Here is a 17254-nt window from a genome sequence, read left to right as displayed (position 1 = left end):
CGGCGGCCTTGCTGCCTGGGGGAGCCACCTGTTGCTGTGCGATCGGTGTCTTCTGCGCGTGGAGAGAATCCTGAGGGTCGTGTGGGAAGTCGCCGTTTCAAAGAGAGTTGTTTACATTAGTCTGACAGCGCAAAACTATTAACAGCCCTGCCTGCTGCAAGGGGGAGTTGTAGCTGATGCGCAGAAGTGGTAAATCTTAGTTTGCATTGTAGATTACGCAGTCTAGTTAATGTAGAAATTCGTTATGAAAAGGGCGGTTTTGTACAAAAATAAATGCTCGCTGTCCTTGATGTCAGTGTAACTATCTGGCAGCGATATGTTCCTTATCCTGGTGTGCCTGCTTTTGGGTCTGTGTTCTCTGTCGGTTGTAAGCTGCTTAGCTTCCATCTGTAGCACTTAAAACTTTTTCCTAAGTTGGAATTGGCTCAGGAGGGTCTTATGCATGGAGACTGGCAGAGCTGCACTGGTTATTGGTCCTGCTTCAGTGATTCCTCCTCTTCATGCTCATTGCTTTTTTCATCAGGGTGTTACATATTTGTTGACTGAAGATGAGAATTATTATGTGGAATAGCCCTGCAGGGGAGGGCATGAAATACTGCATCAAGGATTATGAAATAAAGCAATGTTTGATTAGTAAAGGAATTAGTTTTGCTTTCCTACCACTTGATAGAGCTCCATATGGCTCCTTCCCAGCATCAGAGATGCCTTCTGTTTACTTGGACTCATTTAAACAGGGAGTATGCTTCCTTTTGTGTTTCTGTCCTTGCTTGTTGCCTCTCTTTCCAGTTTTTCCTCTCTAAAATACTTCATTTTCTGTTCCTTTCTGATAAATATTTGAAGTTCCTGCCTGTAAGAGAAACGTACAGAGAGAGAATGAATGAAGGACAAAGTTGACAACAATTTTTGTTAAAGCTAAAATATTTTTTAGGGTAACTTATTTTTAATTCCTTATCTTCCATCCTGTGTAGTATTTCTCTGGTCAGGTGAGTGTATTGGGTGCCAGTCGCAGACAGATTCAGCTAGATAACCTTTTTGTAATTCAGATTAGATCAAATATGAGAAATCAAATATTTCGGAGACTGAGCAAGTTAGTGTTATTGTCTGTGTGATGGAATTAATTATGTTAATTAGTTCTGTGATTATTTTACTATAAACGCAAAAGACTGGGTGGGGGAACAGAGCCCAGCTTTGAAAGGAATACTCCAGCATTCCTCTGCCAAAACAGTTTAATTTAAAAAAATTGTGTATTTGGGGACAATTCCTAAAACATTCTACTATTTCCTGGAGACGTGGTACTAAGGAGACAGTTGCACTTAAAATGAGGAAAAAACTTTGGTGTCTCTTTAGTTGCAGGTGTCAATGTGGTCTTAGTTGTTTGCTGTTAATGCCTTTATTGTGAGCATATTTGGTCTGACACAAGAAGTGTTCTTCCTCTCAAAATGAGGAGTCTGGAAGAATGTTTATTTCCATCTTCACTTTTAGCAACATCTTCACTGAAGAGTTTATCTTTTCCAGTGACAAATTAGAATCTGCCAGTGTTTCTGATGCTGATAAAACCTATAGTTTGGTTATGGGTATGTCTGAACAAAACCCCTAGTGTCTTCTTTATTACCTGTGGAACTAATGCAAACCACACTTTTCAAAGAACTGGGTTCCTAGTAGAGTAAGTTTTGTGTCTATGCTAGGAATTCAGCTAGGCTATGGTAGGAGTCCTGTTTGTAGTAATTGATAGGTATAAAACTTTCAGGCAGGTTGAAGGGGTTTTTCCTGCAGACCTGTCTGCTTAACATTCTCTTCTTTTGGATTTTCAGTATAAGGCTCTGACTAGTCTATAGATCTGCAGGTCATATCACTCATGCAAAGACTTTTAACCGGGTTAGGTTTTCTGTGTACCTCTTACCAAAGCAGACTGCAGGAATAGAAAACAGTAAAAGGTGCAGATGTTGACATGGTGCCAGGAGAAAACAATGGAAGAAGCTTAGGAGGTGCAATATTAGATGCATTTGTATTTCTGGCATAGGAAGTGCTGGTAGCTAATGGAGAGGAGACAATCCAGAGAATAATCTCGATGTAACAGTGATGCTCAACTAAACAGTAAATCCACTGTGTAGGTAGTATATTTTTAAGCATGTATTTTTTGGTTATTGGTCTGTTACTTGAAGTGCTAGAAGTAATGTCTGTTTCACTTAGCCCTTGAAACTCTAGACATAGATTGCTGCAGCTGGATTTGTAAGACACGCTACAGGCTCTGATGCTTCCCTAAAGCACATCAGTTGGAAGGCAGCACTGCAGGAGGAACTTGCTGCTGCCTATTGAAGTGCTTGCAGGAATTTTGGTACAGAATGGGGCACAGTCACTTTGTTATACTGGAAAAAGGAATAACCTGGCAAAGTAATAAAAATAGGTTTTATGTATGAAGATGTGAAATATTTTAGTAATTCCTGTTTTTTAACAGTAAACTTGTGTTTTATCTATTTTTTTTTCTAGAAAATCTATATGGATTGCTGTAGAACTAGCATGTTTATGGCATCAGAAAATATGTGAGAAATTAATTTATAATATGGAAAGATAAAAATTCAGAAAATGCTATGTTTGAAAGATAAAAATCCTTCCCCAAGGTCCTAATATTGGAGCTTTTTGAATAATTTGTATGAAGCCAAGGAATTACAGTTTCTGGTACTACAAATGAGAAATTTTTTTTTGCAGGTGGAAAAGTTAGATTATGTTTAAGTAATAAAGAAGCAAAAAGGGGAACAAGCTGATTTTTCTGCCTCCCCACTTCCTTTTCTGACATCTTATTTGCAGGTAAGCTTTTGGAAGGTTACTAAGTTATGAAAGGTTACTAAAGCATATGAAAGGACTGAACACAGTGTGCACAAAGTTAGCTGTTTGGTCTAGAACCTTATTTGTCACACTTTATGGATTCTACTCAACAGTGCTGTAGGAAATAACTGGTTTGTTGTGTGACTAAATATTGAAGTGGAGACCTTATTTCTACTTTAAAGACTAGCTGTTAATACCTTACCTGGGAAATATTCTATTAACTGCGGTGGAAGATGGCAAGGATTCACTTGCTTAGCACATTCTTCTGAAAATGAAGTATTAAATTTGGTATTCTGTTCTTTAGTAATCCTGCAGAAATATGACTTACAGTTCTTAACTGTTCTGTCCAACCTTTGTATGCTCCATCTCCGTACTGCCACCTCTGTGTGTCCACTTCTCTGTTCTTCACCCAAAGCTGTTCTCTGCCTCCTGGAACTGCTGGCAAGGAGCCCGGTGTAGGAAGCCCTTTTGTGTTGGTGGCATGAGCCCCCGGTGCTCCGCTGCACCTCTTTGCACTGGGGTGCTCCAGGATGCAACTGGGGGTGCAGAATGCGACCTACGCTATTGCAGTTACAGATGGCTTTTGTTTTCCTGTGAGCTGGCCTAGATCTGTTTGTGTGAAATGAATTCTCAATGACTTGTTTACATATAGAGTTATTTGGGCCATAGGCTGACTTTAGGTTCTTAGAGATTTTTGTGGTTTCCTGTTTCTAATCTGTTTTGAAGCTCAGGGCTGGGGGGTGGGGAGAGGTGGTGCAGGGAGGCCTTAAATAGTCTCTGTCCCTGAAGGTGCTTGGAATTTATGTGCTTTGCTTAGTAATAGAGGAGGCTTCAGATGGTCGCTGGCTGATACGCAGGTTCTTATAAATCCCTTCACTGGCTTTAATCCCTACCTGACTTTGGAATTAGAACCCTGGAAATTAGTAGCACTAAACACCATCCTATGTGTAAGGCTGTCCAATTGAGAAAAATGCAGTTGTGTTGACTAAAATGCTTGGGTCAATATTGCTCTGTATGTGAGAAACTCATTTCTGTAGAAACAAAATCAGTCTTGTGGATAGAACACCTTTCTTCCCTGAATCAAGAGTCAAAACTGTAGCAATGTAGAAGCGTTCTCTGTGCTTCCAAATCCTTGAGCTTTTTGGTTATAGTTTTGCTGATACAACATTAATCCAGTTTCTGCATCACACATGGATAAACTGCTGTGGATATGCTGTAGGAAGTAAGAAACTGGTGGTGGGCAGTCAGTTCACTTACGAAGGGATTGTCAGAGCTGAGCTTTGTTTTGTTGTTTTATATGAACAATACAGTACGTCCCTCCAAACATTAAAACACTTATTTGTGTACCATGAACTTTGTGAGGATGTCCATCCAGAAAGCTTAAGAAGAAAACCAAATTAATTTTGTTTCTTCTTTGAAGTTAATCTTCTCATTTATGTTTTGAAAACAGGACTTCTGTCTTCCAAAATTGATTTTTGAACATGAGGCAAACTGCTGCCAACTAGGTACTTGTCTTTTTTAACAACCTGCTTATGCCTTACAGAAATACAGGTAAATGTCCCCCCAAAAAACGAATTTTCCTAAACAAATTCTCGAGGGTATTTAGAGCATGGCTTTATGTCAGGCTTAGCCAGGGCTTTATATATGTTTCTGCTGTATAATAAGTATATCTTATGATGATTTATCACGAATATTTTAAACATTACCTTTGTGTAACTGTAGTTTTTCTTTAACTTGTGTTAGAGCTGTTAATACTTCAAGCAGACTACTTCAGTTGAAATTATTTTAATGCTTCCATTTCCCACTGTTGCAAAGGTCTCAGCCATTTTAGATAGAATTGCATAATTGAAGAATTATCTGCTTCAAGCTTTCTCCTTCCATTAATACTTACAATTTTTAATCTTGAAATTTATTGCTAGGACATTATTTTTAAGGAAATAATTGCTTTTAATTATGGTAATTTCTACTAAGATACTCTGTTATTTTTGTTGTGGGGGAGCAGTTTTATGCAGTGCTTCAATGGACTCTTACCTTTCAGCATTGGAGAGGTCTCAAATGCCACTGCACATGAAGGTGAGTGTAGTTGTGGTGGTGGGTCAGAGCCCAATGATCATGGCAGCCTGTTTAAACAACAACAACAAAATCTTCCTTTTATACAACAGAATACTTTTGAAATTGGCATGATTTATTCATAAAAACATTCCATGAAGCAACAGATTTTTCATATGGCAATTTCTGAGATGAAAAGATTTATTCCAAATAGATGTATGACTTCAGGTTCTTTTGCAAAATGAAGTTGTGTTAAAATAGCTTTTATGTTTGAAATAGGAGACTTCAGTCCATTCTTTCAAACGTAGTAATCAGTAACCATTTATGAACCTTGATCAAAGTATCGATGTTGACAGATTGTTGGGTTTCATTCTGTTTTGCTGACTGTAATGGCTGGTTTCTTCAAGAAATTGAGTTGGTTGGGTTATGAGCTAGATCTTAAGTTCTCTGCAGTGATCTTCACATACCATGAGACAGGGCTGAAAGAGTGCTGAGGCAGCTTCACACAACATACAGCACTGAGCTACTGAAGAATAAGGTTTGATGTTAATGTTTTTTTACTATCTGCAAATAACTGATACTTGGAGTAGGGTTTGTTTACTGCAGTTTGAAGAAAAAGGCTTACTATGATCTTCAAAGAAACTTTCTGTAGAAAAAAAACATCCTGTTGTCCTGGGAAGATATCGTTGGCATCTTTGTAACACAGTACAGTTTTTACTAAGTGTCTCATTTGTTTTTTGGGGACACCTGTTTGGTCTTAAAAGTGCTTGCTGTTTTTGTTATGATTTTGTCAGATATTTGAGTTATCTGCCTTAAAGGTTGAAAAAGTTCTGCCATTTCAATATAAGCTTCACTTTTTGTGATATGTTGTTGAAGATTAACCAGCTTGTTTAATCAATGGTTTTGCATAGTACCTAAAAATAGGGTATTTAAAAAAATGCCTTAATATCACCCCTTTTTATGTTTTTACTAGGTTTTTTTATGTTCCTTTGTGCTGAACAGAGATAAGTTATTAAAGTATGACTTAAACATTTTTAATTCTAGAGAAGACTAGGTGCTTTCCAATGTAGTATTCAGTTACAATTAAGGAAAAAAAAACAAACGCAACAAAACATTCCTTCTTTTCAATGAATGAGTGTTCACTGTGGTTCTTCAAAGCCTGTGGCAATTTTTTCCTCAGATTTCAGAATCTAAAATCATGATTCTAAGGCTAATTTCCTTACTGTTCCTGTTCTTCCTTATTGGGGAGGCACAAAATCTGCATCAAGTTGTGAGCAGAGTGCATGTTTTTAAATAACTCCTCATTACCATGGTGTTGTAATTTTTTTGTTAATGTGCCTGTAGGTATTTGAGTGTCAAAGTAACCCTGTTTACTAGTGGTTGAAGAGTTTACTAGTACTTGAAGAGTTTACTAGTTGTGTAATGCATTCAGAAGGCTTCGCTTAAACTGTTTAGTCTTTTCCATGCTTGATTTTTTGACAGTCTGACAGGATCTAATGACACTTTTTAAGGCAGAAGAATGGATTTTCTCTTCTTTAGGCAAATATTTCAGCTCCTTAAAGGTAATAGTCTTGGCAAATATAGGTATTATTAAATTTAGCTGACAAACTTGTTAGCATGCATAGATGGAAACTGGCCCACACTGGAGTTTCATAAATGATTCAGTATGCTCTTTCTCTTCATATACATAGGAACGTACATCTCGTTAGTAGGGGTCACTTAGCAGGAAGTCTGATAGTCCATTTTTAGGCAGAAGTCCAGAGCATAGGTAGACATGAGGGTATAGGGTATAAGGCGTGGGAGCTGATGTGGGTGCAGTCTGTGGAAGCACATCAGCTGCTGCTGGTCTGGGTTGTCTTCTCTCGTGGTAGTCACTCTGTTGAAGCCAGAGTTTGTGGAAGGGAAACTGGTGTTGAATATTGATAGGGATACATGGTAATCGTTGTGCTTCCTGCAAACCACTCCTGGATGGAATCCGTGTGTAATGGGAGGTGCTGCCACTGTTCTGCTCTCTGCCCTGCAAGGTGGGGCTTTCAGCTGGATTTTGTGATGGTCAATCAGTGTTTCTTTGTATCTTCTATTTCTTGTAGCTGAACTACCCTACTTTAGCCGGCATTCTCTTTATAGGTTTTCTGAGGAATTGTTTGAGGATGTACATTCTGGTCCATCTTAGTGTCTGATCTGATGGGTTGCTTTTCTTCTTTTGGAATATGCTGGAACCTCTACGTGTGTTCCACTCTAGCCTTTGAAGTGGAGGCTGTCACAAATAGGTATTGGAGAACCTGGAGAAGGCAGATGTTTTCATTGTGGGATATGAAGGGAGAGAAGACCAGTGAGAAAACTGTGCACGATATTTGTTAATTGCTGCCTCTTACGGTCTTTTTCAGATGCAAGATGTGTATCGGATGCAGTCGCATCTTTGTCAACCCTCTGAAACATGATTGTGCCATCAAAAGAGTATATAAAATGTAACTGCCTAGCTATTAATTTTTTCCTTCCTATTCGTTTCAATTTCAGAATTTTTGGCATGTGTGGCAATATCAAAATAATTTACAAAATCTCTCAGGCCAAGCCTATCTAACTTAAACTGTCCTTAGCAGAGTATCAGTATGGATAAACAGTAGCAAGTCAGCTTTTACCTGTGAAACTACAAAATACCTATCCAATGAGAGCAATTGCCTTCTCAATGTGAAATAAAGACCTTTATTCCTCCTTAATTACACACAGTTTTAGAGTTTTGTATTCTCTGATACCGCAAGACTAAAACAGTCAGATTCTTCAATAAACACAGATTCCAGGAGCTTAATCTAGTTTGATGATTAAATGATTTTCCAGGAGTTGCGTCTTGATTTTTCTCCTGAAACTGGCTTGCTTTGATTTTCTCCCTAATGTTTGTACAGTACTAGTGGCATTAAGACTTTGGTTTTCCTAGTTGATGCTTTCTAGTTCTGTGTATTCAGGTATGGATTGGCTTAAGCTCTTTGTCCACTTGTTTCCTACCCCATGTTCTTGGACAGTATTTTAATATTTTGTAGTAATGTTTTGGTAGAAACAAGTGTAAGGTCTCACTGTTTGTCTAATTTACCAAAAGCTGTAAGTTTCTTTAAGTAAGAGATACACTTTTTTTTGCCAAATGGTGTGTCATTGTTTTCTTTTCCACAGTCTTTGAATTTATGCAATTATTCTTTCTGTCTTTTTGGTTTGAGAGTCAATCCAGGTGTGAACTGGAAGAGAGTCTTGTTTTGGGATTACAATTAATTGTAAGTTGCTTAAGATTGTATTCAGTTTTACTTAGATTTCTGCCCTGTATTCATCTTTGTCAACAGTATTCTTCATTTCAGACATTATATGATGCTAGTCAAATGGTTTATGGATGCCTATCTGATGTGTTTCGTTTGGTAGACCTGTAGTACAATTTACCATAAAATACATTTGAAAGAAGATTGTGCCAGTGTTCTAGCTTGTACAGTCCCATCAGCATTGTTTATAATCAAAACAAACATACCAGTTGAGGTATACAGCTCATGTTGCTTTGTGTACATAATGCTTCAGCAAGGTCTGCTTCTAAAAAACCCGTTCGTATAGGTAAGTGGATGGAAGAGCTTTTTGGATTGTGTCTGCCCTATGTCTTAATGCAGCTAGAGGTTCAGTAATGCAGTCAGCAGGTAGGCTCAGTATTGCCAGAGAAGCAACAGGGTAGGACCCTATTCACACTGACTTTCTTTAACAGAAATGAGATTTCGGTAGTACAGTTTCAGTAGTAGCAAAGGTACTCACAGTCACTTCAGGTTCAGTATCATGTCAATCAGGATGACATAAAAGGTACTGGAAGCTTCAGAAGGCCCAGTCTTGGCAAGTATTTTTTTGCTGCTGTTAATGTTGACAGAACTGTATCAGCAGGGCAGTGTTGCTGATTTTGTGGTGGGAAAAAGCTGGTAGAGTTGCAGTTGTACTTGCTTTATAGCAGGGTCCCTTCCAACCCAAACTATTCTATGATTTCTTTGTTGTGTACTATATGCTTAGATATATTAAAAGTTGGAGAGGTGGTGCTGTCAAAATGCTGAATTGCAAAAAGGATTCCAAAAGCTATAGGGCCTTTTAGGTAGCTGGGAGCTTTGCATGTGGCTGGATCTTCATACAAAGGGGAGCGAGCAAAGCATGAAGGAAGAATGTAGTGATGTCTAGTGAGCTTTTTGCTGGTTCAAGTTTTCTTCTCTTAAAGTCTGTTTCTACTTTTTGCAGGCAAGAGGGGAAAGAACAATATGAGGTTTTACTTCACATGGCATGTAAATAAAAGGAAGCCTGTTTCTAGTGATTTAGTGAAAATTAGTTAATGAAGATTTTGATACATCTGATCTCTAATTCCACTTAACTTCAGCAGGTTTATTTTCTTCCTTATTAGGTTTTCAAACTCGGAGTATGTTGCATTAAAAAGGAAACAGTTTCTGTATTGAGGTAAATTAGAAACAACACCCTTAATAGCTTGGGAGAGCAGGTCGTGGTAGAGACTAGTTTTTAAAAGCAGAGGTAGAATTACTAGATCAGTGGTTCTTGGTGTGGTCCATGGCGATCCGTGACACACAGTACTGAAGTCTGTTGTTGCTCTGTGAGGGCCTGTACTTTTGCTAGGTTGCCTGCTGAGAAATATTTACAATTGTTGAAAGGAGAGCATTCTCAGGCTTCTTAGTACTGCAGATGCAGTTTAAAAAGTATTTAAATTCTTCATTGATTGACTTCCTATATCACTAAAATCTATCTAGCAGAAGCAGAATCTTAAATTTGATGTTTGTAAAAGAATAGCTGTGCAAGGCTAGAATGGATGAGCTCATCTGTATTATGTCGCTGGCATGTGTGAAGATGTAAATGTAAAAACATGTATAGTCTCTGCAGACCTGTTTTTTGGAATCTTTTAAAATAAAACCAAGAAGGTAAATAGTACAGGACACAAAATACTGAATGAGAATACTTGGAGTGTGGAAAGACAAGTGTGGGAGTGATCTTTTCTGTAAACGTTCAGGTGCAACATACCATAGTTTTGACTTTCCTTAGGTAACTGGTACTTTATTGCATCTTCCTCTGTCCTTGTTCTTAATCTTGACTTTCACAGAATCATAGAAACAGAAGTCAGGGGACTAATTGACGTTATATCTTGGCTAGAAATAACCTCTTTCTACAAAGTCCTTTACTACTGTCTCTTCTTCCCTTAGGACTTTTCTGTACTTGATACTCATTGTGACTTAGTTTTAGATATGTGCAAGGAAATACAAGGATACTGTGCACCAAGACCTTTTTCTCCCCCTTTTTTCCCTCAGCAATCTCTGGTTCTTTTCTGGTGTTTTTATTTCTTGTTTCGTTGTTTTTTTTCAAGGTCGTCTTGCTAGCTGCAGAATCTAATCAGATCCCCCACAGTACTGCTACTTTATTTACCTATTAACCCTCGGTTGCTCTAGAGTAGCCTGGCTGGGAGCCACTTAATTATTTAAATCCTAGTATTTAGTCTGTGTGCATGTGCTTTTTATTTACTGTATTTTGGTTTATGGGAAACTTCTTATATTGGCATCGCTTAAGTTGTCAAGCAGTCATTCTCGTGTCAGCCTGGCAGCACTCCTGATAGGAAAGAGTACAATCTGTTTTTAATTCTAGCTGCTGTGTATGTTGATAGGGACTGCTGTTTGAGTAGCTGCTTGAAGGAAAGGTGATTCATCTGGGCTGCTAGAACTGTATGGACAATAACTAGTCTGAAGAAGGTACCAGCTAAAATATCTGCATAAAAGGAATTGTGACATACAGCACACATGCTTTATTGTGTATGCGCTGTTTTCATAATATAGCAGCATCGCTATACTTTCTTCTCTTTAAAGGGAGGAATGCTGCATGGCTGATCCTGAGTGCAGGCATACACTGCTCTCTTGGGGGAGCTGGTGAGCTTTTCAAAAAGCAAAATCTGTCTCCAAGTCTTTCCCCCCAGTCTTGCCCCCTCTTTGTCCCCAGAAAAGCTGTTCAAAATACAGCAAATAACTGTCATTATAGGCCAGTTCCTCATGAGTCTCCACTGTGTCACAAAAGTCTAATAAAAGGAACCATTACCTGTTCCTGATCTGCTGCCCCATTGATGTAGTCATAGTTCTTGGAAGAAGCCCTAAGGAGTGATACAAATCCTGGAGCAAGTAGGTTGCACTCAGATTGGCAGAATCCTCCCTTGTGCTTCTTGGAAGATACTGTTTAGAATATAGTAGAATAGTAGCTTAATAATAGTTAATTTTCAGTTTTGTGGGAATTGATTCTCCACTCTCCATAACTGGAGAGTCTTAGCTGTATTCTTTGAATTTGTTGCCTTTGTCTCAATTTAGGAAATATGTCTGCAGGCTTAGAAATATGTTTGTCTCATTGTTCTGTAATGCCACTAAATATGTAAGCAAAGTGCATATCTGAATTGTATCTTATTTTTGGCAGAAGTTTAGCAGCAAACAAGGGCTACTTTTCCCTACTGCATAGAGCACAGTCAAGTCAGTAATTGCTAATTTGAGAACTAGATGCTTTAAACCCATATTCATGACAGAATGCAAATCCAAATCCCTTCTAAAGATGTATCTGATAGAAATGCTGAAAGCTGTTCTGAGTCAAGTTGAAATTAACGAGAAAAAATTCTTTTTGTCACAAATAATGTTAATTTGAATATTAACATGACGTTATGTTACAGACTAGGTCAGGGTTGTATGATACATCTGTTTTGAGGTTAGGATATTTTCATGAAGTCACAGTTTCATTCTGCTGGTTGTATGTTAAAATACTGAGATTAAAAAATAATGTTCAGGCAAGACGTTAATTTCTTAAATGTTCCCTCTGTTTGCATAGCATGTCAGTTTTTATTGTCAGAAGTAGTTCAGCAGAGCTCTCCTATAGTACCTGTTTTCTGGCCAGTTTCAAGTAAAACATGTGAACCTGACATCTAACAGACTCATGGAGGTATATTACAAACAGGGAGGAAAAGCAGCTTGGTAAGTTTCCTTGGTCTTAGGTGGAGAAGTTGATAAAAGGGCACCAAAATATTATTTGCTGTATATATTACAAGAATTAGTATTTGGAGTGTATTTTCTTATACTTGCTATTTTCTGGTCTTTATCTGTTTCTTCGTTTTGGAACCAAGATGTCTTTATGTGACCATGTGTACCATTTAAATAGTGCAATCTCCCTTGTTTTAAAAGGTCATGGATGAGAGCATTCTTTAAAAAAGTATTAGATATTGCTGATTATTAAACCTCCAGTTGATCTGCATTTTGTAGCTTGCTTACTCTTTTCTTCCTGCCTTCCCCAATGTGTATTAAAGAGAAATACTATTGGAGAAAGTGAGATTCAAAGTAAAAATGTAGGACTGTATCTTTTGTCTTCATTGAGGTTCTCATTCTTTTCTTGCTCATTTACAGTTTTTTTGTAACTTGCATCCCTGAACTAATATTACCAGTGAATTTTGATGTTCTTTGCATAACTGAATTGTTATCTTAGTTTCAGGAAAACTACTACTTGTTATGATTGGATGGATGGCTCTACCTCTAACCACAAAATAAAGTTTCAATACCATGTTATTTGTAAGAGAATATGGTGTGAAATGTGATACCTTGGTGATAGGGTGCTTTTTTTTTTTCTTAGTTTGAAAGAAGCATTCTTGAATTTGAATTAAAACATTCAGACTTTTGATTTATAGCTATATGTGTGTGTACCATGACCTAAACAGAGTTGTTTAACATAAATGCTGACATTCCCTCCTAAAGACATTTTAATTATTACGCTTTCAAATAGGACTGCATAAGATGCTTGTACAGAAGTGCAAATGTGTAGTATTTGTTTGGACGTATGAGAATAATGGGTTATTTTCTCTTTTCAGTATGATGCTGTTCCAATCCAGCCTAGTGTGGTGTTATGCTCCTGTTCATCCCCATCAATGGTGAGGAACCAAGCAGATTCCAGCACTCCATCTGTCATTTCCACCTGTGGCAGCAGACAGGGAGCTAGCATGGAGGCCACTGCAGCTGAATCAAGAACTAGCTCAAACTCCTTGCAGCAACATACAGGGCAGCAGCCCCCGCAGCCTCGAAAGAAACGACCTGATGACTTCAAATTTGGGAAAATTCTGGGTGAAGGATCTTTTTCAACGGTAACTTTACTTTTTATAACAACTGCCAAATATGTTGGATGAACTTAAACATTTATTGTGCAAGTGATATTGCTGAGATTTCAAGCTGTTTTTTTCCAGATTTAAGAGTAAGTGATTGAGACATAGTGGGTTTAAGTTTAATTATTAAAATCAAGTGTTGCACTAAACATGGGTGCTGATTTTTCAAGTACCTTTTAAAATCATGAGAAATTCCATTGCATCTTGATGACTTGATGCTTGGGTGTTTAGGAGACATTGCTTTCAAATGTAAGCTTGATAGCATAATGGGTTATGTTAAAATGTTGCTATAAGGGATTGGAACTGGGTTAGGAGTTTGTAATTTTAAGAATGTCTGTGTGATGTCCTGTCTGTGGCAGAAGCTGCTGCTGGATTCCTAGGGCAGATTCCTAGAACAGTGATACTTCTCCAGTTTTCTTTCTCAGCCTCTAGTGTCACAGCCCTCAAGGACTTAATGAGCCACAGTTGTCTTTGTATTCAGTAGCCTTGATTAGATTTTCTAACTTCTCACATCTATGACATGGCACAGGAATGAATTACTAAAGTGTTAAAGGAATTAATACTCCCTTTTGATGCTTTTGTAGTTGCTCTACTGTAAAACAGTAAGTAATGTTTCTGTATCTTTTCACATCTCTTTCAAATCTTTGGCATGTCATTTGCTGTGTATACCTTTTGATTGTTGATCTCTAAGTGCTGGGTTTTTCTGGTTCTTCCTATACAGTCTGCTGTGGAGTTTAGGAAGCAGGCTTCTCGTGCATCAAGAGTAATTTGCACTTAAATACCTAGTTTGCAACTTGCAAATTTCCCTAGAGAATCCAACCAGAGTTGCTGCTTCTTGAGTATGCCAGAACACACTGCTTCAGTCAAACACTTAAGTTCTGCTTGTGGTCTCTGAAAGTTAGCACCGTGTCCCTCATAAATGAAGGCATTCATAGGGCTGAGCACAGACTCTAAATAAATTTCCCTTCCAGCATTCTGTTCTGTGTGCTGGTATATGAGCTTTTTGGTCCCTGGAAGATCAAAATCAGTGTTAGTATGTCTTTAATGAATGGTTACAATTTATTTTCTGTCCTCTGGCAACAGGTTGTCTTGGCTCGAGAATTGGCAAGTTCCAGAGAATATGCCAGTAAGTATTGACTGTTTCACCCTGAACTTCTGAAAAATAAAGTATCAAAGTAGTCCTGCTATAAAACACCTGCTCAACAGGCAGAATTAGTAGTTTTATGTTAATTTTTTTCTAACAACCTCCCCCTGAAACAAATTGCCTAAATGGACTTCCTTTGGTCATACCTTCTGAATTTTCACTCTGTCTTTTTTCATTAAGTTAAAATACTAGAAAAACGTCATATCATAAAAGAAAACAAGGTGCCATATGTGACACGAGAGAGAGATGTGATGTCCCGCCTGGATCACCCTTTTTTTGTGAAACTCTACTTCACCTTTCAGGATGATGAAAAGCTATGTATCCTTTATGTTTTAAAACTTGCTGTAAAACTTTCTTAAACATAGTAATCCCAAGTTTTTGTTCCTTTGAAACATTTTTTAACGGATGAAGAAAGTAGCTTGAGCTATTTAAAATATCTTAATGTCTGCAATGCAATTTTTGCAGTAATGCTTTTAATAGAAATTAAGCAAATAGAATGAGTGTGGCCCCTCAAAGAGCAGAGTGGGTGGCTTGCAGGACAGGGAGATGAGTAAAACAGTAACTTTTATTGTCCATGTGGTAGATGCTGAAGGGTGACTTGCAAGTTTAAAATTATTTAAAAATAATGAAGTTGGAAGGTATATGAGACATGTTTTTAAAGTATTTTATTTATCATATGTACAGCAAAACACCAATTCTTGTGTTTAAAATAGGGGTAGCCAGTTATATTTACTATTATTTCTGATTTGAAGAGCTAGAAATATTTTTTTTAATATGTAACAGTGCTTACAGAATAATCCATGATAGGAAGCTGAAATTCTTCTGTTTGAGCCACTGTTCCCAAGTTCTCTCTCTAGCAATAATTGCAAAGTGCACTTATATCTTGAAAGCTTATTGGTTTGCAGTCAGCTTTTTTTTTTTCTTGTGAAGGAAAGGTTAATCCTGTGAATTTCCTCCAAAACTTCCTGCTTCAGATTGGGTGTGCCAAGGGTAAAAGGGTAGATCAGTCCATTTCTGGGATCAGTAAGCAGTTGTGTTTTTCACAGAGGTTGCTGGCAGTGCTGTGTGTCTATGTATCTACACACATGCAGATGTGCAGAACTCCTTGGTTATGTGAACACTTGCTCATTCACCATTAGACTGATTTTGGAACTTTCCAAGATGAAAGCCCTGCAATACTGGCTTGCAACATGGGGCAATTTTAAACTTAGGTTGAATGCTTGCTGTGACTGCAAATAGTTCTCTCCGAGGGAAGTTGTGTACAGTTTAAATGCATTATTCAGCTAACTGGAAGTTTAGCTAGGCTAAGGTGTTGGGACCTCTGTGCTAGGTTGTTAAGACATAAAAGAAACTGTTTTGGATATAGACCTTAACTATACTTACATTCAGATTTTGGGCTTAGCTATGCCAAGAATGGAGAGCTGCTGAAATATATACGCAAAATTGGCTCATTTGATGAGACCTGTACTAGGTTTTATACTGCTGAAATTGTATCAGCCCTGGAGTACTTGCATGGGAAAGGAATAATTCACAGGTAATAAAGTTGAGACCAACAGGCATTTGATTACGCTCAAGGCGTTTTTTCTAGACGTGTTCTCTGTGAAATCTAAAGCTAACGTGGATTTTGTGGAAAGCTAATGAGAGCATAATAGCATTTTGTTAGTGTTAGTACTGTTGTTAAGATAGGGAGCTAGAGAAATAAAACTTGGTGACTATACAGTTTTGCAGCTTTGATTTATGTGCTGTTTAAATATAAAAACTTGTCTTTTCCAGGGACCTTAAGCCAGAGAACATCTTGCTAAATGAAGATATGCACATTCAAATAACAGACTTTGGAACAGCAAAAGTATTATCTGCAGATAGTAGACAAGGTATGGCATTATTTACTTCATCATGTGGCACAGGTAACCATAGCAAGTGGTCCTTTGAAAATGCATGTTTGCTGTATTTACCAATTTGTAACCTTCAAGTATCATTATCTTATATCTTTTATCTAACAAAATCCCAGAGAGATCTCAAAACAGTTTTGACTGTCACTGCTTAGATAGTGTCAGAAGAGGTAATATTGGCGTAGTAGTATGACCAGCTAGATCACCAAATATAGCGGGAAGTTAAACTACTTCAAATTAGTTTTAATTTGCAAGGAAAGAGTAGAAACAGTGTGTCTCAGCTGAAACAGTTAAGCTTTTACTCTGCTTCTGTATTCAATTCCAGTGACTATCAGAATTGCTCAAATGTGGTTACAGAATTCTTGTGTCACTAGTTGCGTAGTATTAACCTATGAATCAATTATGCTGCAAATCTGCCTGATAAAAGCACTAGACTGAACTGAATTTGATAAACTTAATTTTTTACTTGAAGGCAGTAAGCTTGTGTAGGTGGATTTTATACCTAGCAAAGTGCAGAAATGCCCAGTTTCTTTATCCGATTAGATATCACTGAGATTGATTGATTTTTTTCTCTTCCAAGCAGGTTTTGTGAATGAGTAGAGAAATAAAATTCCTGTGGGTTCTTTGGAGTAATGGGTGGCCTTTGTCTTTTTTGTTTATTGGGTGGGGACAGGGGCAGAAACAGGAGGCTGGCTTCTCCATAACTGTGTTTGCTCATTTCTTTCAATTTTCTCACCAGCACGGGCAAACTCATTTGTAGGAACAGCGCAGTATGTTTCTCCAGAACTGCTGACAGAGAAATCTGCCTGTAAAAGGTGAGGACTCTTGTATTTCAGAACTTCACTGACTTGTTCAGGATACTATCAAATGGGAGGGAGGGGATAAAAAAGGAAACAAGCAAGCTTAGTGTTTCAAAGAAACAAGATGCTTGAGTATAAAGGTTTTGTTAGAAGTTTGCAATACTTTTTTCCTCACAAGTATTGTTTTTTGTCTGAGTGCTGCTATCTTCAGTTCATCTACCTTCTGGAGTTGTGCAGTCAGAATTAGGTGTTCTCAGGGGAAGATGTGTAATGTGAAGTTGGATTTCTCTTACTGATGATCAGCAACTTTTTCTATTATACAAATAATGCAATTATTTTAATTCTGTTTTATATAAGCTTACTCTAATATGATAATTCC

The 17254-nt window shown here is 37.7% G+C and overlaps 1 protein-coding gene across 1 annotated transcript in view; it reads left to right on the top strand.

Moving 5' to 3' along the window:
• Nucleotides 1-12757: 12757 nt before the first annotated feature.
• PDPK1 (3-phosphoinositide dependent protein kinase 1) overlaps nt 12758-17254 on the top strand; it is an 11806-nt gene continuing 7309 nt past the window's right edge. Inside the window, exons 1-6 of the mRNA XM_010002560.1 lie at nt 12758-13024; nt 14126-14168; nt 14367-14504; nt 15576-15720; nt 15960-16057; nt 16815-16890. Coding sequence (XP_010000862.1) covers nt 12812-13024; nt 14126-14168; nt 14367-14504; nt 15576-15720; nt 15960-16057; nt 16815-16890 — 713 coding nt within the window. The 5' untranslated portion in view covers nt 12758-12811. The remainder of the gene's footprint in view (nt 13025-14125; nt 14169-14366; nt 14505-15575; nt 15721-15959; nt 16058-16814; nt 16891-17254) is intronic.

Source organism: Chaetura pelagica, unplaced genomic scaffold (genome assembly GCF_000747805.2).
Source record: "Chaetura pelagica isolate M959 unplaced genomic scaffold, ChaPel_1.0 scaffold438, whole genome shotgun sequence".
Lineage (NCBI taxonomy): Eukaryota > Metazoa > Chordata > Aves > Apodiformes > Apodidae > Chaetura > Chaetura pelagica.
The sequence above is the reverse complement of the archived record's forward strand: the minus strand, read 5'-3'. Positions and strand labels throughout refer to the sequence as shown.